General features: G+C 44.1%; 3 protein-coding genes and 2 non-coding genes across 5 annotated transcripts; 1 reads left to right on the top strand and 4 right to left on the bottom strand.

The window, feature by feature from the left end:
* The first annotated feature begins 1,297 nt into the window (after window positions 1-1,297).
* On the top strand, window positions 1,298-1,371 carry TRNAW-CCA. The gene has a single exon. It is a non-coding gene; the product is annotated as a tRNA-Trp (tRNA).
* Window positions 1,372-8,474: 7,103 nt separating this feature from the next.
* On the bottom strand, window positions 8,475-9,964 carry LOC119328106 (ATP synthase protein MI25-like). The gene has a single exon (XM_037601140.1). The coding sequence runs from the start codon at window positions 9,133-9,135 to the stop codon at window positions 8,557-8,559; it is 579 nt and encodes a 192-aa protein (XP_037457037.1). The 5' UTR covers window positions 9,136-9,964; the 3' UTR covers window positions 8,475-8,556.
* Window positions 9,965-19,042: 9,078 nt separating this feature from the next.
* LOC119330915 (NADH-ubiquinone oxidoreductase chain 2-like) lies at window positions 19,043-22,150 on the bottom strand. The gene is made up of 2 exons (XM_037604052.1): window positions 22,051-22,150; window positions 19,043-19,638 (listed from the first exon to the last, which is right to left on the bottom strand). The coding sequence occupies exons 1-2, from the start codon at window positions 22,106-22,108 to the stop codon at window positions 19,043-19,045; spliced, it is 654 nt and encodes a 217-aa protein (XP_037459949.1). The 5' UTR covers window positions 22,109-22,150.
* A 697-nt stretch (window positions 22,151-22,847) lies between these two features.
* On the bottom strand, window positions 22,848-22,930 carry TRNAY-GUA. The gene has a single exon. It is a non-coding gene; the product is annotated as a tRNA-Tyr (tRNA).
* A 693-nt stretch (window positions 22,931-23,623) lies between these two features.
* On the bottom strand, window positions 23,624-24,541 carry LOC119330765 (NADH dehydrogenase [ubiquinone] iron-sulfur protein 3). Its single transcript, XM_037603889.1, has one exon. The coding sequence runs from the start codon at window positions 24,539-24,541 to the stop codon at window positions 23,678-23,680; it is 864 nt and encodes a 287-aa protein (XP_037459786.1). The 3' UTR covers window positions 23,624-23,677.
* Window positions 24,542-25,902: the final 1,361 nt, after the last annotated feature.

Genomic DNA, 25,902 nt, shown 5'->3' on the forward strand with positions numbered 1-25,902 from the left:
GTTCACTCACACCTTTCTTTGATTATCGATGACTTGGCTTCTTGCTCAAGTAAGCACCCGGCATACCAATTCATTATCCTTGGGGCTCGGCTCGCTCCTTCCTATCTACGTTATTCTTTCTTTGTTACTCTCGTAATGACGTTCCGAAAGAAATCAAGGTTACCAGGTCATAGCTCTGATTCTTCTTCCCTTATAGAACCTTCCCGCAAGAAATCAGTGGAAGTGGGTCCGCCCCTACAACTCATCAAATCAGCCTTCTTTTCTGTTCTGCGCTGTACATATTCTCAAGTTATGAGAAAGAATGGATTTGAATGCAATTTGGAATTAACAAAATAAACGAATGAAGAATATTTTTACCTCTTATCTGATAAGCAATCAAAGCATTTGAACTGCTCAATGAACAATAAAGAAAGAGCTAAGGTAAAAAAGTATATGTGTTACTAATAGTAAACCAATTTTATTTGGAGTTTGCTTTCAGCTGAACATGTTATAACTACAAATGAGGTGAGGCTTGATTAGGTGGCTTTGCAAGAACTAGGGAGGAACACAAGTTATGTACTTTAGGCTAAACATATGAATTTAGAAGATCAACTTTTCCAATTGGACATAAACAAAAGCAACCAATAATATATATATATATAAACTTCAATAATATTTTCTCTATGGTGAAGTAATTTCATCGATAACCACTAAACGATTAAGTAGCGATGTATGCAAAGCTAGACAACGAACATTTCATAATACACTCGTTCTGCATATCTTTAGGATAAAAGAAAAAACTGCGAAAAAATCCGTTTTCCTAAATAAAAAGATCAAGAAATCTATTTTGTATGGTTCTTATTTCATTGAAAACGTTTCCATGAGACTTTCTTTCATTGAAGAAGTCCATGACTTGTTCTAGGTGATATGAGGTTGAACAGGCTTTAGAAAAAATGCAAAGAAGGGTACATGAGGGTGGAATAAAAATCAAAAAGATGACCCCTTCTTTCTTCCTGAGCATTACCGATAAATATTCATTCTTTATACGTTAGGTTGGGTTTCAGATGTATATCATTTATTATATGAAACCAAAAAGAAGAAATGACAAGAAAGTTGTATATAGATGGAGGAATAAATTATGATGTGGAAAACAAGGCAGGGGTTCAAATCCTGTCATCCCTACCTATTACTTCTCCTATGGGCAGTAACGAGGGATCAATTGAGATCGATTCAAATTGGACAAAATTCAGAGTTTCATTTTTCTATATGCATGCGGTACAAAAATCATCCTTTTCTTTACTGCTTTATCTCCCGGAAAGCGCTCTTAGTTCAGTTCGGTAGAACGTGTGTCTCCAAAACCCAATGTCGTAGGTTCAAATCCTACAGAGCGTGATTCTGTTCTTGTTATGTCGAATCCAAAAAAAAAAGAACTTATATAAATATAAGAAAATGAGACAGTAATGAGGTCCATATCGTCATCGTAATAAAAAGAAAGATCTGCAAGCATTCTTTATGGGAGTCGGGGCTTTCTGATTTGAAGTTGCTGGAAAAGGACCTCTGTGATCGGTTGATCATTAGTCGTTTTTTTAAGGTAAGTAGGCAGGGGTGTCTTGATCGAAACCGAACTTCAATTCCACCCAGCTCAGATTCTATGCAGCAGTGGGGAAGACCTGTTTATACTTTTATTGAGAATTCCATTTCTTCCTGCCGCACCCCAATTCTTTCCCAGCAGTTGAAAATTGATATGAGATCTTGAACCCAGGGGGCTCCTATGTTCTGGGCAGAGGCATTGATGCGGGCTATTAGAATAAGGTGGTAAGGTCCAGGCATCTTCAAACCCCACATATGCCCTCTTTGATCTAGTAAGGGGAATGAAAGAAACAGGAATGTTGCACAGTAAAGTGTCAGCACTCATCCCCAAACTCCATAGGCCCCGCAATAGAAAGAGTTTACTTCGGTGCCGGAGAGCCGAAACCGCTAACCGAAACAAGACATATTCACTTTGACCACAGCCACCCGCACTTGCCTACCCGACTGGCTATTTTAGCTATTCTCTCTTCAACCTTCCTCTAACCTAAAATAGTCGTACCGCTCCCCCTTTAGAGATAGATTTCTTTATTCTCTAAGCTAGCTAAACGCCCGAAACATAATAAGCTAAGCCTCCGTCGATTTAGCCAAAGCAGGCCTGGAGAAAATAATGGGAGTCGGTGTCCCTTAAACGCCTTGTTTCCTCTTCTTTACGGTGGCTTCTTCTTAAATGAAAGAAGATCTCTGCTGCGCTTATGCCTTCAAACCCGAAAACAGTGGTTATTACGACACCAGGTGAAATAGCTGCTTTTTCTTCTCTTCCTCCCCTCGACCTATTGAAGTTGCGCTCACCCGCAGCCCTAAGCCCTACAGTTCCTTCGCTTACCGCCTAATCTTAATCTATTGCCCTGCCTCCAAGAGAAGAAATGGCACCAACCGATACAATGGCAGCTAGTTCCAGGGAAGCTGCTTCAATGGAAGTTGGATTGCCTAGTTGCTTTTGAGTTCGATTTGAACTAGTTTCCAAGCTTTTTTTTCATCCATGCCTATAAGTATAATTATCTTTTCCAATCCGAGTGTTCCATCGGACTTACTCCATTTGCTTCTAGGGTCCATTTGCTTCTAGGGATAGATAGGGCTGGAGTCGTCAGTGCTAGAATGAAATGTGAATGAGAGCATAGATTGATTGTCTCACTGCATGTACGTATAGTAACCGGTTAATAATACTAAGGGTCCCTAATACTAATCTCGACATGAGAGGAACGTGTCCTCTCGGCCTTGATATATACTAACAAATATGGTTTTTTCACTCAGACATGAGAGGTGAGATCGATTATATGATGGAGACAGATGGAGGAGCAGAAAGTGAGAGATTGTGGCGTGAAGCACATGTAAGGTGTACAACTCTTGAGACGGATGCATCGAGGTGCCGGCCTGTGAGAACGCTCGTCATAGCGTTGCGCCATAATTTTGTGATGGGTCTTTCGTTTTAAAAATAGGAGTTTTTCGGGTCTAGTTTACCGGTCCGTCAATAAATGCGTATGAAAAGTGAAATAGTTGATGTGATGGATGTGCCCGGTATCGATCAATGAAACATCGGCTCGACGCAGGATGTCAATAGAACGAAAAACATCGTCAGTAGTAGAGGGATAGGTACTTATTCCCGGCCAGCGGTATCATTGCTGCTCCCCGCCTAATGCGGATCATTGTGCAATGCTTATGTGAAATCTCAATCCAAAACTTATTCGTTTCGTTGGAAAAACCGACACCGACGTCAAGATCAGTCTCCTTTCCTTTCTCTTTAGTTTGGGAGCAGAGCTTAAAAAGATGGGGGGTCACGATGGATCCTTTTTTTATCCCTGATTCCATGGACGGAATGATTGTGGAATTTAACCCTTCGTCGTCATACCCAAACTCGGTCAATGGGCCGGCTTTTAGCGTAGAAAGTGTGAGTTCGAACTACATGGAGGTGGAGGAATCAATAAATTCCCCTCCTCCCCCTAATCCAAACCCTTATTCTCAGATTCCGGATTTAGTCGCCGCAAATGCAAATATGGATTACTTTCACTTCTCTCAAATGCAGATGTTTTACCAAATGCAAATGTTTTATCAAATGCATTTGAATTATTTTAGCAGCCAGCCGCTTTTGCCTATGGTACCTATGTATGTTCATTTTTTTATGTCTTTTTATATGCGGTTTTGGTATTTTCCCTTCTAAGCAAACTCTTTTGCGCCATTTGATCTTTAATTGAACTATTTCAGGCTCCGTATTGAATTGAAAAACTCTTTCAGGCTCCGTATTGTATTTATAAACTCTTTAAGGCTCCGTATTGTATTTATAAACTCTTTCAGGCTCCGTATTGAATTGAAAAACTCTTTCTGGCTCCGTATTTCAAACTCGAATTGGATTTTGTGTCGGCTGGCCGGCAGGACCGCCAGCCCGCAGATGTAGGGAGGTCTCCTCTTGAACTGAGAAATCAAAGTCGCGATCTAATAGGTATCTATCCGGACCATGCATCTGGAAAGCGCTGGTTCGATTCCGGCTCGTGACATGAAGAAGAAGTCCCAAACAGGGATCAGATGAGTTTGCACAGCGTTACTTTGTTGACGGAAAATCTAATTGTTCTTCCGGTTCAATGAAGACTATGCTTACTTTCCTTTCTCTTACCGGTCTGTGTTCTATCATGGACCTGTATTCCGTTCCTCGAATCGAGACTTTCTTTTGGTATGATTTTGATACGAGTTTTCTATCAAAACTCTATGCCATCAATCACTATCCCCGGGGATAGAATCCAGCTCCCGGCGTACCTAATAACTACGCTCATATACGTCAATTCATGGAAGATGCTCAGGGGAACGAATCCATATAGGAAACCCCTCTAGGGGAAGGGACAACTGGTTAGTTTGTGTTAACATATCAAGGGATACCAATCATTGCCAGGTATGGTGGGAAAAAAAGCAACCTATTGTATTTTCCTTACTCCAGTGGGCTTTAACTAGACCTGTTTACTTAGCTTGATCTTTGTGCTCTCGGCATAGGTAGGATGTATCTCTGGATTATCCATGGTATGCTTCCATTGTTGCACCTTAGCCCGGTATAGTAGAAGGCGATCCATGCTATTCATGAGTTGATAAGCTCCATTCCATCGATAGGGATCAACCCAGTTGCATAGCTTTAAGATCCTAAGCTACACCACAGCTAAATCAACCAACGTCAGGGATTCTAGCTCAAGATCAGGAAAGAGCTTCGTTCCCTCCCGCCTGCTGGCTAGAGTTATACCATCCACTCTTGCTGCTGACTGTGAAGTAGCGTAAAACCCTCTATCGCGTCTGTTTGTTTGCCGTTGTACGAAAGTCTATCGATTCAAGAATTTGCAAATCCCTTGGGTTCTTTGCCGAGGTTAGCCTAGCATTGGAAGCCCTGGTGGATAGCCTTGCTTTGAAGATGAGGATTATGATGTAATCACTACAAACAATATGGTAGCAACCACTTTCCATTTCACCAGAAAATTACAGTACTGCTTTAACATTCTTTAAAGAGAATTTGGAGAACCAACCCTTTCCCCAGATACGAATAAAGGAGACTGCTTTCTGTATAATTGTGCTTATGCAGCTAGAAACCCATTTTATGTTTCTGTCATTTTCCCAAATGCTCGCAGCATGTAGTAACAACAACCAACTTGGTTGGTATTATATGAAGAGATTACCTCATCAGCTAGATGCCTCAGCTAGTGCTTATCAGCTAATAAGCTACTTCGAAAAGACCAGATACTAGAGAACATGGTGGAGGAAGCAGCAAGTGATTTCTTCAAGACGGCGCTCTTCATTGTTGCAGCTGGATCCAATGACATATTTTGGAGTATCTTTCGCCTTCAGTAGCGTTCTTTGGATGAGAGAAGCCTTATCCTTCAGACTTTCTGGACGTGTTGGTTTCCAATCTGTCATTTTATCAGAAGGTTCCGCCAATTTATCACTACTGTAGTTTAGTGTCGCTTGCTCTTGTTTGCTGCAGACCTCTATTTTCTTTCCATCGATTAAGAGGCTAAATGAACAGGGTGCTCGAAAGTTTGTTGTGTCCGACGTCGGGCAACTCGGTTGTATACCATACGTTCGTGCTCTGGAGATACGTACGATATCATGACGGAGATCATTCTGCACTACCGTCAATACGGTACGCTTTTCTTCCTCGCTGCTTCCCGCAAATGATGTGCTTCAGACTTCTGAACACGAAATGGCAATACTTAGAATCCAATTCTTGCTTTGTATTAACACCTCTGGACGTTACCTGAGCTAACTGTGCATATGAAGAACCCCAGTGGTAAACGAAACTTTTGTTCATTGACTACATTGCCTGGTTTTGATAATGCGCAGGACCCGTGCAGCGGTGGCTGCTTCCCTCCGTTCCTCTGCTTTGGCGCAGCCAAACTCCTGACTCTTCCTCGTCAATTTCATTGCCTTAATGGCAGTTATCCCTTTCTTCGATAAATGGAGCCGTGTGACAGCACAGGTAGTCGCATAGTTTCATTCCCTGGATGGCTAATGCTTAACACTGGTCAGATACCATAAGTTATGGTTGTGCTCGCTCGGCAAATTCTATCGGTTCAGCAGCGTCCTTAGTAGGAGCGGAAGGGATGTAGCGAGGAGCCGAAACCTACCGTTACGGAACCATGGAAAAAGCCGAAACCTAGGGTATTCCCTGATCTGAACTTCAATAACAACCATTGCCTTACGTACCATTGGCTGGGAAAGGAAGGTGCCGTTTGCCGCAAGTAGATCTAGCTGATTGACTCGTTCATAGTCGAAAACTAATGCATCGAACCCTTTGCCGATCAAAAGATTAGGAACCGTCCTCCTTTTACCGGATACCCTTGCCGAAGAAGGGCTGTAAATATCTCGTACGTATGTTTCCTAGGATCTACTACATGAAAATGAAAAAGTATTGGCTTGAGTTCTTTCGCGATAGGCCCTTGCAATAAAATGCTTTGAAGAGGAGGATTCGGTGGGGATGACATTATCGCCATACGCTATTGGATTTCTCCCGGGCTTTGCCTTTGCCGAAACTGTTCCGTTGACATCCTTTGCCGTAGAACTTATCTTCTTGGAAAACGGAGGATATTACCTTTGATTTTGTTAGAGGAGGTAGGAAGCCGAGCATTGGGAACTAGCCGTTATAGGGTTTCGGAAAAAAGGGTTGATAACTCCCTTTGCTTTGTCAATTAAGAAAAATAGAATGTGCTTACCTTCGTGATATTCCCTTTTCTTTGATCCTTTCGGTTTTGAACTGCGCTTTGCCCGTACTAGGTCTTGAAACTTAGCTTCAACCTCTCTGTAGGAATGAAGGTTCTTTTCATGCAATTTCTCGTATGATAATGAATCGAGTTTCGAAACACGGTTGTTGTAGGGAGTTATTTCTTTCTTAAAGGAAGGCTCTCTGCTCCATTGGGTGACGATTCAATGGTTCTATTCATCCTATTCCTAGGTCGATCCGTTAACTTGGGTTTTGTTTACCAGTTGGTTAGGTCAACTTGTGGCATAGCTGTATTGGACGCGATACGGTGAATGAGTCCCTTTTTGCTTTCCGATACTTTCTTGAAGGAATAGCATCTGAGTACAATAGTGTAGAGTTCCCCGCACTAAACATTGCAAAGAGTCTAAAAGAGGTGAAAGAGCTATAAAGAACTAAGGAAGAAGCCATTTGTAGCACTAAGAGGAAGATGTCTCACAACCAGCCTACGGATAATACATGCCGATATAGGAATGAAGCATGCATAAACTCGTAAGTCAATAGTGAATTTGGTTGCATCGAAGGCGGATAAATTCAATAATGAGGGCCGCCCGCAGATGATAGCAATTCGTCTTCACTAAGAGCTAACGACTAGAAATCTAGCAAATAGGACGCTTTGTCAATTGAATTAGTAAGTTATCCTGGTCTAGAGGGTGTTCTTCCTCCCCACTCTAGAGGCTAAACCAGTTAGAAAAGCGTCCCCCGGGAGTTTCGCAGTAGTAGATGACGTTCCTGGTACTAGTAGTCCATAGAACTAAGATTTGCATGCATGGTGGGTAACAGCATTGTATCTATCTTTTGCAGTCTGTAAATACGTATCCCAAAGTTGTAGATTCTGCTTCTTAAGGGCTGGGTGTCAAAGTCCTCAGTAGGTGGTTTGGTCCTTCAAATGCCTATCTGTTGTAGTAGTCCCCAAAGGCGGAACTTTATTAGTTGTAGGTGGACGGACCTCAAGTCCTTTCCTTTCTCTAATGCTAATACCGCGGCCTGTCATGATTGCTGTCAAAGATGAAGGCCATACTGTAGTCATAAGATTGCGTGTCGTGTCGTTATTCTGTATCGTGTACAGATTCTCATATGTGTTGTCATTCCAGTACAGCTAATCCGTGAACAGCTAACCATCGTACTGTCAAAATGGGATAGGTTCGATCTATGGTCATGGAAGGCCTCCTAAAAAGATCTACTAAATTCATCGAGTTGTTCCAAAGAATCAAAGCGCCCAGTTATTAAGAAAATCCCTTGTCGGCTTTCCGTGAAATATTCGTTTGGCCGAGGACTTCCATAGCTGTTCCTATTTCAACTAGGTAGGCCTTCGGTATTCATGCTTCCTTCTATCAAGAGCATTGTGGCAGTACGAAATCCTTCCTCAGCCTTGTTTCTAATTTTCACCGGGCATATCCGATTTTTGGACACTTGCTGCATCCCTTTTCTTGCTGCATTAGCTTAACCGTTCGCTTCTTTCCATTGCTTCAACGCTTGTTTCAAGCAATAGTCAAGAGATACGTAAGGCTTATCTGGCCGATATGACTTCCTGAAATTCTTTCCTGAGAAAAACCTAAAATGGAGGGGTTGGGGCTTTGGCTCCAGGCTCAAACTCTATCTTGTGGTAGACTGCCCTCCTAGGGAGCGCTTGGGCAACTAACTTGTGGGGCATGACATCCCAAATTCATCAGTTACATTAGGAATTTCCTGAAAAAAAGTCTTATGTGTATTGGATCCGCTCTTCTGTTAGCATGAACACATGAATGAGATTCTTCTTATTCTTCCTAAATAGAACCCCCCACCCTCACCTTTCTTAGGACTATCAAGCCTTCTCGAATTAGGTCTATGGTAGAAGCTTTGAACGTAGACCCGGATACAAATCTTTCACTCACTGAAAAGTGAAAACCTGTGACTATATCGTCCTGAAGACGGATGCGGCGGGAAGAAGTGGCATTTAGAAGTGTTGCTGACTTTACATTTAGGTTTCGGCATAACAAAGCTTGCACTGTCTTTTCGCACTTAGGCGCACAGCGTGCCGTTGGTAATGATTCTACTACGGTGCTGCAAATTCGCAAGCTGATCCTAAGTAATCGTTGTTGTTCATTGGATTCCTCCCGAATTACTTCGTTAGGATTGAAGAATTGCTGCAATTCTTCCTGAATAGACTCGATTCTCCCGTCGAGAGTTTCTTTGAAAGTCTTACCTAAACTCTTCCGACTGAATATGAGAAACCTTATAAAACAACGAGCTACTATCATTTCTTCATTATAGATTGAGATCTTCTTCGGACTTGATGCACAAATAGATGGAATAGCAGCAAATAGCATATTTCTATCCTTCATATCCGTAGAAAGAAATCTCATCTCCAGGTAACTCCATCTTTTTCAGCTCTGCTCGCTCACTTTTGAAAGGAAGACTTAGTTTTAGATCGGCGTTGGTTTTTCCAACGAAACATTCTTTCACGAACTTTAATGACAAAATGCTAGTTGCCTCGTAACGCATACACTGGAGGTCCCATCGACGAAGACTACTTACTATACGCGTTTTCGAGTAGCATTTCGTGCTCTTTTTCGTCGCCAGCTAAATCAATCAATTTGACAAGATCTTGCATAAATCACCTCGTCCGCTAGGGAAATGCACTCCTGAATAGACTCGATTCCCCGCCCCGCATCAGTGAAATGTCTAAGACGCAACGGAATAGCAACGTTTCTTTCTATATGATAATATGCACCGAGGGGAGGAGATGCCTTAAAATTGGTTTCTTCTTTTCAAGAGTTGGGATTGAAGGATTTGCTAATGCCCGACCCTTCTCGACTAGAAACTCTTCCGCTCCTCCGGACCTTTGGAAAACCAAGAAGCAGAATGCAGTGTCTGCTATGATTGCCCCAGATGTAAGTTGGCCTCCCCCAGCCACAGCTATTTTAGCCGATTTTTTCTTTTGGATATGGCAAGTGGTTGTAACTGCTAAATACAAATCAATGAATGTACTTGAACTGCCGGTATCAATAAGGGCAATGCCTGTTTGTCCACCAACAGTGACCTTGACTGAAAATGTGCCAGCAGTGACCTGCCCTGAAACTGCATGAGCCGAAATATGCATGAGATACTCATTTGGAGGGGAGTCCTGATCCTGTGGGATTTCTTCTTCTTCTTGTACTGCAATCTCTTCTGTGGCATCATTTGGTGTGTAAGTTTCCTGAATGACATTGATAGTAGGGATTAACTTGCAGAAGTTTTTGATTGGTCTTTTTCATGTCATGGGATAACCCCCCCGAAAGAAGAGTGCAAAGACCAAGTTCCCATTTCCTCCGTTCATCCACGAGAATCGATATTCGTTCTTTCCACTTTGAATACGTCAATTCTCATCCGTTACTTGAGATTCGATACGTAAGATACGTCATTTCTCATCCGTAACTTCCATCCGATAAGGGCAATAAAGCCAAGGCAAGCTCATATTTGCGTATCTAAAGGCTTGGTGTGGAGTTTTGGGGAGAGGGCCTGGGTTTCGGGAGATGAAAAAAGCCTACTTTTACAGCTAAGTGATTAGGACTTGATCGAAAAATATTGCTCTCAAAACATGCATTTTTGAGGTAAACTAGAAAAACACTACTTTTGACCCATAGTGATCCGCACTTTTTTCATTGGAAATCGAGTTTCCTTAGGGAAAAAGGACTTGCTAACTTTTGCAGCTATATGAAATGGACTTGCCTACGGCACTTTTGCACCGAAGAAACTAAAAAATAGTCTTTCTCCGCCTAAAAGCAAGGTAGGATTTCTACGAAACAAGTCCGGATAGGTAACTAGGCGGATAGGAAGGATTTCTACGAGCTTCAGTTCATGAATTGAAATATGCATGCATCCCATTCATAAGGAGTAGCTGGCTATCCGTGTGCAACACTCATTTCTTTCTAGGAAGATAAGATCCCGCTCTAAGGCATTGGAGCTGCTGGAATATGATACGAAAATACAGATTGATGTTTCTGCTTCTCCTCTCTCGGGAATAGTTTACCGACCGGGCCACCTGTAAATTCTTTAGTTAAAACAGGCCTCGGGAGTAGTCATCCTAGTATCGAAAATCATCTATTTTGCTTTCCGAAGGTAGACAGCAGCGTTGATTCTCCGATTATACGATGGCAACATGTGTGAAGTCTAGTACCAGATCATATCGGGGATAGCTAGCTCATCAGCAGTTCATTTCTATGTATGGCGAGAAGTCCAACTGTCAAGCATGGCACGATTCCAGAATCATCGCTTGGCTGCTGCTTAGATGAGATGAAACCTGAGCTGACTTCTCTGTTTTAGTACCGGCCAGGCCTGCTTCTTAAGTGAACTCATCCATTCCCTTGTTAGTACAGAAGGAGGCGATATCGTGTCAATTCCCTAAATAAAACCGTCTTTTCCAATGATTTAGGGCCCATACCCCAATAATGATGACGAAGAGGTCTTCCTGCTTCAAAAACAGGGCTTCCTGACCCGAGAAAAGAGTGCACATGGAAGTAGTTCCGCTCAATTCTCCAATACGACTTCGGGTGTGACCCCAACCCCACCAAATGGTGATCCTCGAGACCAAAGGGCATTGAACGAGAGAGAAGGAAATCGTCCACAGAGAATCGGAGTATCCGGCCTAGTGATAGTTAGAAAGAGTTGGCCAATACAGAATCGCATGCGCCTCTCATTGATGAACCCCTTTTTCCTTTATCCTCTACTGGTGGCTGATTGATTGAGCGCCGGTCTCACTCATTCTTTATGAGCGGAAGCCATGCACCTATCACCTATAACCGGAGAAGTACTATACGGCACGACACCTTCGGCGAGGACTCAACTCAACAGAGAATGATTTGACAAACATTGATCCATGCTTGGCCTTAGCCTGAGCTCAACTCTGAAAAAGAAAAGAGGAGAATCTCTCTAGCTTGTGGAATCACTTCCCTGGATGCTTAGATAGCTCGAGAAAGTGCGCCACTTCTCCCTTAGAGCCCATCTATCTAAACGGGTATAAAAACAGAGAAATAGGCTCATTAAGTGAAGTGAGAACAGAACTCGATCTTTGCTAGGCGTGAGAAGAAGATATCGGTCCTTTGGCCATCGGGTAAAGAAATCCTTTGAATGGATCAGTGAGTTCCGGCACGATTGCTGGAACGAACGGAATCTACGGGAACGAGATCTTTCTGTTGGCACGATATCTTTCAGGAACTGCGGTAATCCAATCCTCGACCTAAGGACGAATGCTTGATTTGCAATCTTTCAAGACGATTTTCTTGTAGCAGATGTGGAATCCAGATTGGCATAACGGGTTCTACGTGAAGTCAGCCGTTCGTCATCATTTGAGGGTTCGGGTCAGGATCATGGCCATAAATCGCTACTTTTTCCACTAGAGCGAATAGCATTCTTTGAAACAGGCACAGGACACTAGAGCGAATAGCATTCTTCGAAACAGGCACGCACAGGACTTGAAGCAGAATCAGAGAGTGATCCCTTTCCAACAGACTGATCGAATTCCAGTGATACACTACGCCTGGCACTATTCGTCACATTAGTAGTTAAGTTACTCATTTGTTACGAACAAAGAGACGCTAGAGATTCTATTAACTTCAGATCGATGCCATTCACTAATCTCAATCGTCTTTCTATGGATTTCTGGGCCGATGGGCGATAAACCTTAAAAGTAGCTGCTACGGGCTCTGTGGTGCGTCTCAGAGCCCTTCCCCATGGGGGGTTCCCGTTCTGCTAATCTTGCTATCTTCCCCAGGTTTGCTCGTTTCGATTGGAACAAGAAGTCCGTATTGGTATTTCTTGGTATTGGTAGCAGATGTTCCGCGGTAACAAACAGTAGCTGCAAGTAGATCATCTCTCTTTCTTTCGTACAAGTAGATCGTTGGGATGAGATCTGTAGTCTAAGAATCGGTTCATAGGAAAGCACGCCTTGCAGTTGGCATCGGTAGAAGATTTCCGTCTTGTCCCTCGGAGTGGAGCTAGACTCACTTCCTTTGTTCTAGACATTATACGTTACTCACTGAGGAAGAAGGGAGTAAAGTATCTACACTCGTATCGGATCTGGAGATCTGCCCCGGGATGGAAAGGTATCGATCGACCAAGAACTTGTCGAATTTCTTTGACCTCGGAGCCCGTACAAGCTCTTCTTCCACAACCATATGTGACCTCCCCGAGTTTCGAACCCCTCGCCCTCTAAATGTGGATCTCCTCCTCCTCGTTGTTGCCGTGGAGAGACCTCACGTCTAGTTGAAATAGATGCAAGTAAAACTTTCTGACAGCTATGTGAGCACGGATCTTTCCATCATAAGAATAGGGCTCTGGCAATAGATCAAAATCACTAGTCCATTCTGATTCGGAAGATAGGGCTGGGCTGGCAGGTTCTAGTTTGTTCGCACAAGAAAGAGAAAGAAGTGCCGGAGGCAGCACTGGACCAAGTAAAGGTGCCGGATACGTCTCAGCTCAGCTTGAAAGGGAATGTGTTTCTGGGGAACCGTACTTTTGATTCTCAGCTAAAGCCCACCCTTGCCCCCGGAAAGGTTCTCATTCCTCACTGGAGAACACGGCTCCACAACGTATTTGGTAGCGGATCCACTTTTCCTTATCTGTTAACGTATACCTTTCCTCTGCCTATGAGCTAGCTAAAGATCCATCGTTATCCTTTCCGGCAATGGAGGTGGAATCAATGGTCATGTCAGGTTTCAGATTCAAAGAGAGATGTCAAGCAAGCGCCGAATCTGAGTACTCAACTTGCCCGACCCGCCTCTTCCAGTAGACCTCGTCTTTCAAAGAGCAGCAGCCCTGCAAGCCTAATAGAACCTTGTTTCCCTATTACTTACTTTTGCTTTGAGCGTCGCACTCCAGTGGCTTTCTTTCCTATGGCTTGGATGGGGGTCCTCAACAAGATCTATATCGGTGTCATTATTTACTTATTTAGACGATAGATGATGATAGAGAGCAGACTGGCTCTGAGGAAGAATATCTTAAGTAGTTGAATCCGCTCTGCTAGGTTAAATTGTATGATCTGAATGTAGGAGGACTGCTGCTGGTGACACAATTTCTTTTGGGTCTGAAGAATGAACTCAGAGCTGCAGTGGAAGTGCAGGTGCCTAACTCAATTAGTGAAGCTGCATCTTTTGCTCAATCAAGTGCGGGAAGGAGTTTTGGAGAGAGGCAGGCACTACATGAACAAGAAGGACAGTAACTAGAATTAGAAGTCGGCTGCCCCGCAGCAGCAAGGCTATGTCTCAGTCAAAGTTCGACAGGGGGCAAAACAGTTGCTGTCCTAATAGAAGTTCATGTCGATCCAGCCAAGCCAGTGCCATCATTAGAAAGTCCGGCCATTTTAGTTTCAGCCAGTTCAAGTTAGGGCAAGGAGGAAAGGAAGAGAGTAATGCAAGGATGTAAAGAATGAGGCGCTAGAACAGACTGGCCCGCAGGCTTCCAACCTGACACCGCTTTGCTACTTTTCGAAAGAGGAAGAGAAGTTGCTTGTACGAGACTGCGCCTCCCGGCTGGAAACTCCAATGGCATTTTCGGTAAATGAAAGCAAAGCGAAGCTTTACGACCAAGGAGAGATAAGCATATTTTATGAATGATAGAAGGAGTGCTCCCCGAGCACAGGCTCGCTTGGAAGGATAGAGCGCCGCAAGACAAGATGGCATATTGAAGGGAAGGCTATGAAAAGAATTCTGGTCTCTCGAACGCCTGGCATACTAATACGAGCCGCATACTTGAATACTAGTGACATATTGGAGGAAAGGAGATTATTGGAATACTAGAGGGAGTTACGCCCATAAGAACTGCTGGCTGTAAACGCGACTTGCTCTGCTCCTCCTAAAACCCTTTTCGATAGTAAGATAGATATAGATCTAAAGGGCCTAGAAGGGCAAGCATGGACCGAATAATACACATACTCTGTCTAGATAGACGATTTCTTCTTTCATTTCCACTCAAATAAAAGCACTTTCTTTCAAGCTTATTTGCTTGAAAAAGAGCAAAGCAATTCCAACATAAACTGACACTTTAGGATCCTCTAAGCCTTTCTATAGACCCGTAAGGTACTAAAAACCAAAAACTAGCACTACTAACACAGGCTGAAGAGGATGACCTCGAAAAAGAATACAATTAAAGATGTGGCCTTCCCTCCAAGCACATATATGGATATGGAGCACTCTTTTCCACCCTAAAAAAGAATAGCCAGAGATGGCTTTCTTTCTGTATCAATAGGTAGCCTTCCTTGCCTATGGCTACTTTCAAATGAAAAGGTCAAAAAAGAACTTGATGTAATAGGCTCACTTCATTAATGCTTTCAAACTCGATTGTAAACTATTCCCACCTAAAAGATAAGCTTACTACTTCAAATAGGTAGATGGAAAGAAAGCCATATTTTCCATCTTATTTATATATTCCATTCCAGCCATTGACAGCAACTCACTCTTTTCGAACTGCACTTTGAAAGCCAAACCCAAGAAAGACCATATCAACTACTCTCCAAATAGCAGGATAAATCACGGAATTCAAATGGAAGACAGAAAGAGAAGGCAATTCAAACCTAATGGCCAAACGAATCCAAGACAGAAATACTTATAGCCAGAAAAGAATAACAAGAGAACGAAAACAACTCCATATTCTACTGGCCTGCCTCTCTGATCTACTATCCAACTGCCATGGAAGCACCACTGTTCACCCTAGGCTCACATTCTGGCACTTCGTTCGCTGTGTACTCAAAGGACTTGCTTGTCTTTTGACTCGGGCAAAAACCGCAGGAGTGAATTGACTCGTAATTATACAAACAAATGACCCAGCTGGCCTTCTCCTATCCGGGGAATCATCGGGACATGCTTCACTTAAAGTGATTATACCACATAGTTTAGGGAAGCGAAACCATAGTTCGGGTTAGTTCACGCTAGATTATCGAAGCTTGTAACACCTGTTAGAACACATTAGGAAAGCGCAAAAGATTTCTATTTGGAGTTCGCTCGTTTAGTTGCTCGATCGCTGCCATCCGCATTGGGCTAATTCAAATCCTATGCTCCATGCTCTTGCGGGTTTGCTCCATTTGAACTTGTCCACACTGGCATAACCAGTATCTCCCCGGAACTAAGAGGCATGGATACCCATCTTTATCGATTCAAAGAAATGAATAAGTATCAGCGAGGCGGGGAATACGGGCCCGGTAGAGATAGGGATGATCGGCAAGCGCTACGAGCGGGGCCGATGTTTCGTGTTGTGGGTGGCCATCGGATTGTTCAGCGTGCCCATGCGGATCCCTACCAATGTCCTAGACTACAAGTTCGACAAACTTCCGGCTTGGGTCAGGATACAAAGTTACCCGGGATGGGCTTGCCCTCTGGATCACGCTGGGTCCTTGCTTGTTCCAACGTCATGCTAGGAATGTATCACGTGCCCATGCAAACCAAAGGAAAGCAGATACAACTATTACAGATCCTAGTCCTATTTCCCATCAGAACATAAGGGAGTGGGCTTCCTTTGTAACAGCTCTGTTCTGGTCGTGGCTCACCTCACTGGACCAACGCTTCTGGTCGGAAGCTGGTCGATCGCCTGGTCGGCAACCGGCACAACACCTTTGCCAGTGGGATTTCTGTTGGTTTTCGTACTATGCGCAATGAAAGTTTCCAAAAAAGGAGAGCTCTAAAAACAGCGTTCTACGGGGAGAATGTGATTTTTGTATACTTTTACCCCATACTGGCATGAAACTGATCGGAAAAAGGACCTCAAAAACACCCATTTATTAGGGGAATGTGAAAATTGATGGTTTTCGCCCATACTGGCATGAAACTTTCTCTTTTATTGAGCTCAAAAACAGGCAGAGGGAGATCAGAAAAAGTGTCAAATCCAATAGAACAGAGAACGATGGCCCAAACAGAACAGCTTACTTCCTCTATCCGAGTTGGCAATCAATATCAAGATCAGAGCGCGAGAGCAATGAAACAACAAGTCCACCGTCCCTTCACCAGCCAAAGAAAGGAGAAGACTAAGCAGCTCAATAGGGTCTCGAGTACGACTATAGTACCAAAGCTTGGTGCTTCTACCAGTCAAGCAATTACCACGGGTGGATATTCAATAGAAAGCCTACTTGAGTAGGTCAAACAGCGGGGATCTCTTAGTTCCAATGGCTGGATCTCAGAATCGCGTAGATGGGTAGAAGTAATGGGCAAACGCACCTAAGTTAGAGATTTCAACTACTACGGTAGTGATGGGGTGCCTGTTTACCTAAGTAGGCCTAGTTCTTTCTATAATGAGCATTCGCGTCCGGGGACTTTGATCCAACTTCAGCCGATGGGGAAACGGCAAGGGATGCACCGGTATCTGGACACGTGATGGACCCAGTAGTAAATATTCCTTTGTGGAAGGCTTTGGTTATACCTGGGTGGCAAAGCGAAGTTTCTGGTGGGTAGGTGTCTAAAACAACCCTCTGCAAGGAAGCACGCCCGTATCAATCCTTTAATCAGAGACTAGACTAGCGTTAGGAAGGACAAAGGAGACAGACAGAATTTACATCAGAAAAAAAAGGACTTTTTGAAGTTTGAGTGAGGATAATTGTCTTAAATTTCGGAGAATCGGCTGAAAAAACGCGGAATTGTCTTCGCCTTTGTAAGCGAAAATGTCCAGTAAAGCCTATCTCGCTTTTAGCCTTCATGGTGAATGGCCCACCCTTTCTTTGAACCTTGTCAATGATCGAACGAACTTACAGATATGAACTGAGTGCCATTTGATGAGTAAGATCGAACAAGGGAGAGGGATATGGAAAGGATGAAGTAATGAAAGAGGAAGTCATTGCTAGTAGTAACGACTTGTCACGATCCATTGGTTCATATAGAATCCATGTCCTAGGTCTATCAAAAAACATTCTTTTCGCTAAGCGTATATAATAAAATAGAGTGAAAGGGTCCACCCCGAAACCAAGGGGGTACTAACTAACAGCTGAGTCCTCTCCGAACCGCAGGAGATAGTTGCCCATCATACGGCTCACCAACTTCACTTGCCTCTAAGGGGGGCTCGCTCCGGGCAGGTTCGGATCACTTACTATACACGGCCCTACGAAGGGGTTAGGAGCATTTTCAAGATGATTCTTTCTTTGTCGAGACGAAAAAGGAACCCATCTTTTCGATTGAAAAATGTGAGTCTGTTTTGCCCACTTTATCCATCCCCCTCTATCAAAATGATCAAAAAGGCATTTCAAATGCTTCTTATTCCCGTGTTTGATCTTATCCATCTCTGCCCCGCTTCCATGTGGGAAGAGACCCCTGTAGAGAATGAAGAGGAGCCAAGGATCTTACTCTCAAGAGTGCTTCGATAGGCTCCACTCTCTCCCCTGAATAAGTCAGGCTCCGTTAGCCTGGGCTGAGATGGGGATAACGAGTCGACGATTGAAGCCCCCAACGTTCTGCCAGACACTGGACAGGGGTAAGCTCTGTAAATGTGTAGAGCCAAGTGTGGTGTAGTAGTAGGCACTTCTAGGCCCCTTCCCGGCTACTGGATCACTCCAGTGCTTCGGGTACTACGGACCCTCTGCCATCCATTGCAGCAGAGCCGTTTCATGAGCGGGGGGGCTAAGCGCAGTTCTTTGAATCAAAGGTTTCATGAAATCGAAATCGATTCTTTTTTAGATATCTGGATAGATGGATGGATCTATCTTTCTATTCAGATATCTTTTGCAATCAGCCCCAAATCCTTGATTTGGCCAGGAAACAAAGCACTGCTTTGGGCCCAGGAAGCGAAGGGAATGAGCTCGGCTGCTTCTCCCCCACACTTCTTTATTTCTCCGTGCCCCTTCCGCATGCGCTTCGCGCGCCATTGGTGCTTTGCTCTCCTCTTATTTCTTCATTGGAGGGTTCGGATGGACTTCGCCGTTCTTTCCCAACGAAAATGGAAAGGGCTGTATCACATCGAGATGTCGATTCGTTTTCCGCCCCAAATGAGATGGGGAATTAGTCACCTCTATCCCTTCATCTTTTTAAAAGGAATCGAGGCCCGGCCCGGCTCGCGTCGTTCCAACAACCGACGGGGAGCACCTCAGTATACGATCGCGCGCAGTAACTGGGAGTCCTATTACACCTAAGGCCAACTTCCATTCACCAAACCCAGGTTCATCTCGTGTAGTGATTGTGGACTCGTACAAGGATATGGAGTCGACGGTTGATGTATCAGACTCGACCCTGTCTTTCGTAGCATGCATTCCCATCTGTGTTGCAACTGATTTGGTAAGCTACGTGTCCGGTGCACGGAAACCTGCCTTCGGTCTCCCAACCTTACTCATGGCAACCTTCCGGCCGCCCAACGACCTATAACGCTAGTCACTACTCCCACTGGGGCTAGGAAGTAAGCCCCACAACCCAAAGCGGCGAAGAACAAATAGAATTTGCTACAAAAGCCGGCTAACGGGGGTATTCCTGCGTATGAGAACATTGTAATGGAGAAGGTCATAGCCGAAATAGGATTCGTTTTGGCTAGAGCGCCCAAATCCGCTATATATTTGACACGGGTTTGCCGTAATGCTGGAACTATGGCGAATGCATCTATCGTCATTGATGCATAAATAAATATACCAATTAGTAGTGATTGAATTCCTTCTATGGTTCCACATGAGAAACCAGTACGAATATAACCTACATGTCCAATCGAACTATGAGCTAGAGGTCTTTTGACTTTCGTTTGGGCCATGGCGGCCAGTGCTCCTAAGATCATAGAAGCAATGCTGCAGAAAAAGAAGATTTGTTGTAATGTACCCCCATAGGAAGCAACAATAGAAACACGTGACATATTTGCAGAAATAGAGATTTTAGGCGCAATAGAAAGGAATGCTGTCACCGGGGTGGGTGAACCCTCATAGATATCAGGTGCCCACATATATAGAGTCAAAAGAGAGATTGAGTCCGAGGGAGAGGGGGGTTTTCTTGGGGCTCGAGAGATTGAATAGATAGGGCCCCACAAGTTGTTAATTCGCCGCTGGGGAATTCACACAAAAGGGAAGGACTTATTCTCAACGAAAAAAGTGCTCTCTGAACCGAACGTGAAAGTTGTTTTCCATCAGACGGCTGTTCACGTAACTCCACTCTCGGCTTGGATTATATATCCATTTGGTCCGCTCTCGGCCATTCCACACGCTGCCTAGCAGAGACGTGGTTATCTGAAGTGGATTCTCTCTTTTGTAGTAGATGCCGAACCTGCTGCTCAGTGGGCGGGCGCAGCAGCTACATGGACCCCTTTCTTTATGTTGTTGCCAGCGCTTTCCCGGGCCGAGCCGGAATTCTTTATTAGAACGTCGGCAGGCAAAGCCCGAAGGAAGGCTGCTATCCCCTCGGCCTTCTTTCTTTTCGATGAAAAACAAATCGACATCTCAATCTCCGAAAGCGTTTTCCTTACCCAGCTAATATCCCCCCCTTCGTCGAGCCTTTCCTTTAGTGGTAAGGGATATGCACCTTATCTGAACGTCGGCAGGCATTCCGGAATTCTCCTTTTTTGGCCCCGGGTGAACATAGGCTAAAACATGATTGGAGGGGTCCTAGCTACGCCATGCATTCAATAAAAAAAAGCAAGCCTCTGGGAAGCTGCAGGGATTACAAAAAGAGGGTGCTTTCCTGTGTTGCACTGAAAAAAGGACAAAGGAGAAGACGCTCTTCGACTTTCTTTCTTCCTCCCGCGCCCGCCTAAGCCCGGCCCGCGTTAGAGGGGAAGATTAGCAAAGCGGAAAAAGATAGAGGGAGGGGGAGCTGCATCTTATTCTCTTCGCGAGAACTTCAGGATCGGAGAAGCATTCGGAAGGGGCGAGGCCTTCATTTCGTTGGCAGAAGCAGAAACGATCCAATCCATTCGGGGCTTCGGGGAACCCAAAAACAAACTTTGTTTACTTTTTTCATAGATAGATGATATATATAGGAATAATATATACATCCCTTTACTTGAGATGTCTATGTATCTATTTTGGAATCATCTCCCGATTCTCTTTTTTTTCTAATTCGCACTGCTCTTTCTCTCTAAATTGCATCAAAGAAAATAGAGAGAGAGAGAGCAGATGGATCCTATCCCCTATAACGAACACTCATTCCTATCTATTGATAGAAAAGAAAGATCTTCGTCACGGACTTTTTCTTTGTTCATTTTTTTTTAGATTGGAGGAATTCCTCATATCCAAGGCAGCTCCCCACAAACACCCCACCCATATGACTATGCCCCCTTTTGAATCGACAGTATAGATTGGGCTTCATAGCTACTTTCATTCTAAAGACGAATATTAGTCAATAGGCAGGCTTCTTTCAGTAGCAAACATATTCATTTTCACCGGGCTCCGCGCACCTTTGGTACTTCTGGAGGGCAAGCTGTTTTATAGTGACTTCTTTCTTAGGGTAGGGCGACGAATACTTCCAATTCTGGAAAGGTCATTGGGTCGCCTTTGGAAGCTAAAGCGAAAGTTGTACAAAGCCGGGAGAAAAAGCGAAAGCTTGCTCGAAACGGCCTATACCCTAACCCTCGGAAGCGAAGACGCAAAGCGTCACTTTTTTCAAAAGGAAGGAGTTTTTTCTGACTGAATCCATCCATAAAGCCGCCAAGGAAACGAAGTTCGTTCCCTTTCATCAAGTGGGTAAGGTAGGCAAACCACTTAAGCTTTGCCTTAGACTGACGGAACAAAGCTAAGAAGTAGGCTGAATGGAAAAAGGAAAGGGACAAGGGCGGTCGTCGCTTGGCGCGAAGGCTGCTGGTTCGGTACGGTACTAAAGGTCCTCGGACTTCCAGGCGGTTTTTCTTTTGGGCTGCTGTGAACCCTTGGATCTCGCCAATACAGCCTCCTATGGTTTTCGTTACCGAGATATCTTTTCTTTTTTCCCAGGGATTTTTTGGGTAATCAGCTCCCATGCTGCAAACAGTCAAATCTGAACCTTGTCTCTCTTCTTTCCTCGTGGGCAGGAAGCACACCAGCAGCGTGCGTTGCGTGATTCCACTGTGTTTTTTGCACTTGACTGGGTGGACAGTTGACCGGAAGATAACTTCGATTCGCCCGGCCAGCAGGCGGGCGGCGTGCTTATCTTGTGTGACAACACTACAGAGCGAGTAGCTCTTCTAGTCGGGCAGCTGTGTGACAACACTCCTGAGAAAGCGGCGCTTTTGTGTAACATGCTATGGTCTCAACGCCCTTGCGAGGTAGTGATGAGTTTCACGCGCTCTAAGCCCGGCCCGCGCGCAGTTAGGAGGATTGGCCGCTATCTGAGCGGTACCACCCACCCTACCCTACTACCTATAGGGGGCCGTCCGTCCTACAGCCGCCCGAAAAGGAACTGCAGTAATCTTGAATAGGAATCCTACAGCGATAAAAAGAATCCCCATAAAAATACCACTAGATCGAGCACCAGTGATTTCGTATCCGGTCAAAATATTGGCTAATTGATCGAAGTGGGTAGCTCCAGTAGACCCATAGATCATGGAACAAATAGGGTGGGTAGGCCCAACCACCACACTACATGTATAGACGCGAACCCCCCTCCTTACCGTACGTGCGACTCTCACCGCATACGGCTCGCACAAAGACTCCAAAATCCATCCCGAGCTTTTTATTCCACCTCTCCCTCCTCTCCAATCCTCGATCAAACTAGCCTTCCCCAGCAAGAAAATGTATCCGCTTTACCAACAAAGCGCTCATCCCTTGCTTGTTCTTGAGCGCGCAAGGCGCTCAAGACGGTGATTCTTGCTTAAAAAAGGGCTAAAGCACTCCAGCTTCGAAGCTGGAGTTTGCAACTTCAAAACTACAGGTTTTAGCCCTCCTGCTGGGTGGGCGCTTCCTTCGTCTATCGTATGTCTCGCTTGGCTTCGTCCCGAACCAAGGAGGCATGATGGCGGGCGCGTGCGTGTGCCGACTGCAGAGACTACAAGCCGACGCCAGAAGCGACTCGCTTCTATTCTCGATTGGATATAGATGGGGAATCTCTATAGATCGTCTTTTTTCGACAACCTCTCTAAAATGCATATGAGAAAATTGCACTTCACGGCACGGCAAAAAAAAAGAGCTTCGCTCGGTTGGCCCTCCTAGGCTTCCGCCTACTTTCTCTTCTCTTAAGTCTACAACAAGTGGGAGAGGCAGGATTCGAACCTACGTAGAAAACCTTCAACAGATTTACAGTCTGTCGCTTTTGACCGCTCGGCCACTCTCCCCTTCCCGGGGATACGCCCTCCTCAAACAAAGGGTTCCTGAATAAGAAGGATGGCGGCCTTCGTTCTTAAGTTAAGAAGAGCAGATGGAACTATTAGATTTGCTAGCGTTCCGGGAGAATAAATAAGGTCATTTAGTAAGTTCATAACAATCCATTTATGTAAAGCAAGGGGCAAAGCTTCTACGACAGCTTCCCCCTCATTGCCATCGTCGGCCTTCCCCAGCTCCCCTCCTTCGTCGCTTCTGGCTAAGCATCTTTCGGCGGAGGAAAGGAGGCGACTAGTCGCTTCTGGCGAAGCAGCGAGTTCATGAGCAAGTGAATGAACGAGCAGCGAGTGAAGTGCAACAGTCGTAAGTAAGGCTCGCCATGTTCCTAAAAGGAGTGACCATCTTTTCTTCCCTTCTACTGACACTGAGCGAGCAGCAAGCATAGGCAATAGTTTCCGTAGGGGTGGGGCGCAAGCAAGCGTTTTCAGGCTCCGCTAGCTAGCGTACTCTTCTGCTATCAATGAAACCGAAAGAAAAAACCAGTGCCCTTTCGTATAGATCGAGACGCAGTACTTTTTCTTTACTTCTTCCATACTAGGAAGAATGTAAGGAAATCCTTCGATAACACTTCTTCCTTATTTGAAGAAATGATATCCGACGCCCGTGGAAACTCTTTCATTTCAAAAAAGTTCTTCTTCTTAAGAAGCAAATAGCATTTCCTATTGATTTGTCCCCTGGACTAGACCTATGTAGATTCGGAATTATCCGTCGCTACGCTGTTCCCAAGGACTAGCAAAATCGAAATAGCGAAATTCTTGGGTCATCTCAATGGGTTCAGAAACCACACGTTTCTCTGGATCATCATAGCGTACTTCCACATATCCACTCAGAGGAAAGTCTTTTCGTAATGGATGACCCTCGAAACCATAATCTGTTGATATACGGCGTAAATCCGGATGATTGATGGAAGAAACACCAGACATATCCCATACTTCTCGCTCCCACCGGCCGGCTGATGGAAATAGACTGACTACCGGAGATATTCGTGTTACTTCGTCTGCACTTGTTTGTACACGAATGCGTGAGTTATACCGAGTACTCAGTAAATTATGGACAACTTCAAATCTTCGTTTTCGAGAGGGATGATCCACTCCGCAAATATCGATCGAAACTTGAACCCTTGTATAGGTATGCCATTTTAGAAAGCACAACAATGGAAATGGGTAGTCAGTATTGGTATAAGATCTATTCCCATGTTCCGATCTTTTCATTTTATGTACCCATTTCTTGGGTAAAATCTCCCAACTATATTGGAAAATGGATTGGTTATCCATAAATGAAAATAAAGAAAGCTTTATTTTGGTTCCTCTTCTTGCTCTAAGCAGAAAGACTTGTCGGAAATCGCCGGTTGGGTTGGTCCGACCAAGAAAGGCATGGGAGTGGAGAGGCAGAAGTGAAAGACTGGCTACCAATAAAGATCCAAAACTGCACACACACTTTTTAGAGTTATGTATCCAGGATCGGCTGCATGCTCTAGTGTTGAATCGGGTATAGAACTCAGGATGCTTGGTTACAATTCCGAATCCGCTAAACCATCGCTCGGGGAAAAGTATTATACAGAGCATTAGTACTTATTCTGATCCTTTCCTTATATTTAGATTCTAGTAGTTTATTTCAGTCGTATTCGTATCCTTACTGCGGTTTTTTAAGGGTAACAAATAAAAGTATGCAGGTTCTATTTTATTGTTCTGAGACATATGATGATAGCATTGAGAATGAGAAATCTTTGCAAAATGCACGTATTATTAAGGAGTTCTGGAACGATTACTACGCTAAGCTGTTGGATATTGACAAAACGAAAAAGACTTCTAATGTTGATATGTATCAGGATGATGTTAGAAAGTTGTTGATTAATGAAAAGAAGAATCAAAATGGTGTGTTTTTCGATACTGAATTAATAGATTTACAGAATCAAATTGCAAATTGCACAATGAAGTTCGATGAGGATAATCTATTTAAAGTAACTCCTAACATAGTAAAGTTCTTGATTAATAAAGATCAGCCTAACGCTAAGCAATATCTAAAGGGTTGCCTACCAAGTAGCTTACCTATGCTTAAGATGTTTGGTATCTATACACTTGAGGCTATCATGATTCATGTACTAGGCTTGGTATTCAACACTCTTCAGGAATCATCCGCAGTTAAGGCAGCTAGATTTATAGATCAACTTAATTCAACTGTACGAGAACAAGCAAGGTTTCTACAATACAAAGCACCAGGTAGTGGTAAGGTGGAAGCAGTACTCACTAGTAAGGTCGAATCAGTTAAGGATGTTGTTCAGCCCAAAGGTGCTAGCAAAAAAGAGAAAAAGAAAAAAAATGCAGTGTCATTATGATATCGGGAAATACTTGCTCCAATTCATGATTGAAAGAAATGTTCTACATATATCAACAGATAGGGGAGTAACAAAAGAAGATCCAGTGCTGGTTCTTAAGAAAGGTCAAGGGTATATAGAGAATTCTTGTTATGTTATGTGCAATTTGAACATAAATCTGCTCCCTATCAAACTCAATCTTCCGATGCTTTGCAAACCCTTGGATTGGCAACCAGCAGAGAGGGGGTCTGATCCTGATACATTATCGGATCTGATAGGAGGTTACTTATGCAAACCCACGGGGGATATCTAGAATCACTTTCGGCTATTAACTTCCCATGACTTAAACCACTTCTATATAAAGTTACATAAAAAAGAATACAAGCAGATGTGTGATATTTTGAATGGGCTTCAGTCTCAAGCGTTTGAAATAAACAAAAGGCTCTTGAGATTTCTGGAAAAGAATCGTCAATGTTTAGTTGAGTGTGGGCTTCTTTTACCAAATGCTCTGGCTCGCGTGAATCCGACAGAAGCCTCAGACATATTGAGGGAGTGCTACTTCAATAACGTCAAAGGTATTAAGAATGCTTGTAGCTATAACATACTGTTAAA

Source organism: Triticum dicoccoides, chromosome 7A (assembly GCF_002162155.2).
Source record: "Triticum dicoccoides isolate Atlit2015 ecotype Zavitan chromosome 7A, WEW_v2.0, whole genome shotgun sequence".
NCBI classification, from domain to species: Eukaryota; Viridiplantae; Streptophyta; class Magnoliopsida; order Poales; family Poaceae; genus Triticum; species Triticum dicoccoides.

Coding starts and splice junctions, on each gene's coding strand:
- LOC119328106 (XM_037601140.1), bottom strand. CDS start 9,135: ATGAGATTTCTTTCTACGGATATGAAGGATAGAAATATGCTATTTGCT.
- LOC119330915 (XM_037604052.1), bottom strand. CDS start 22,108: ATGGGGATTCTTTTTATCGCTGTAGGATTCCTATTCAAGATTACTGCA. Junction 19,639..22,050: donor GATTACTGCAGTTCCTTTTC/GGGCGGCTGTAG, acceptor TTTTGACTCTAT/ATATGTGGGCACCTGATATC.
- LOC119330765 (XM_037603889.1), bottom strand. CDS start 24,541: ATGCTCTGTATAATACTTTTCCCCGAGCGATGGTTTAGCGGATTCGGA.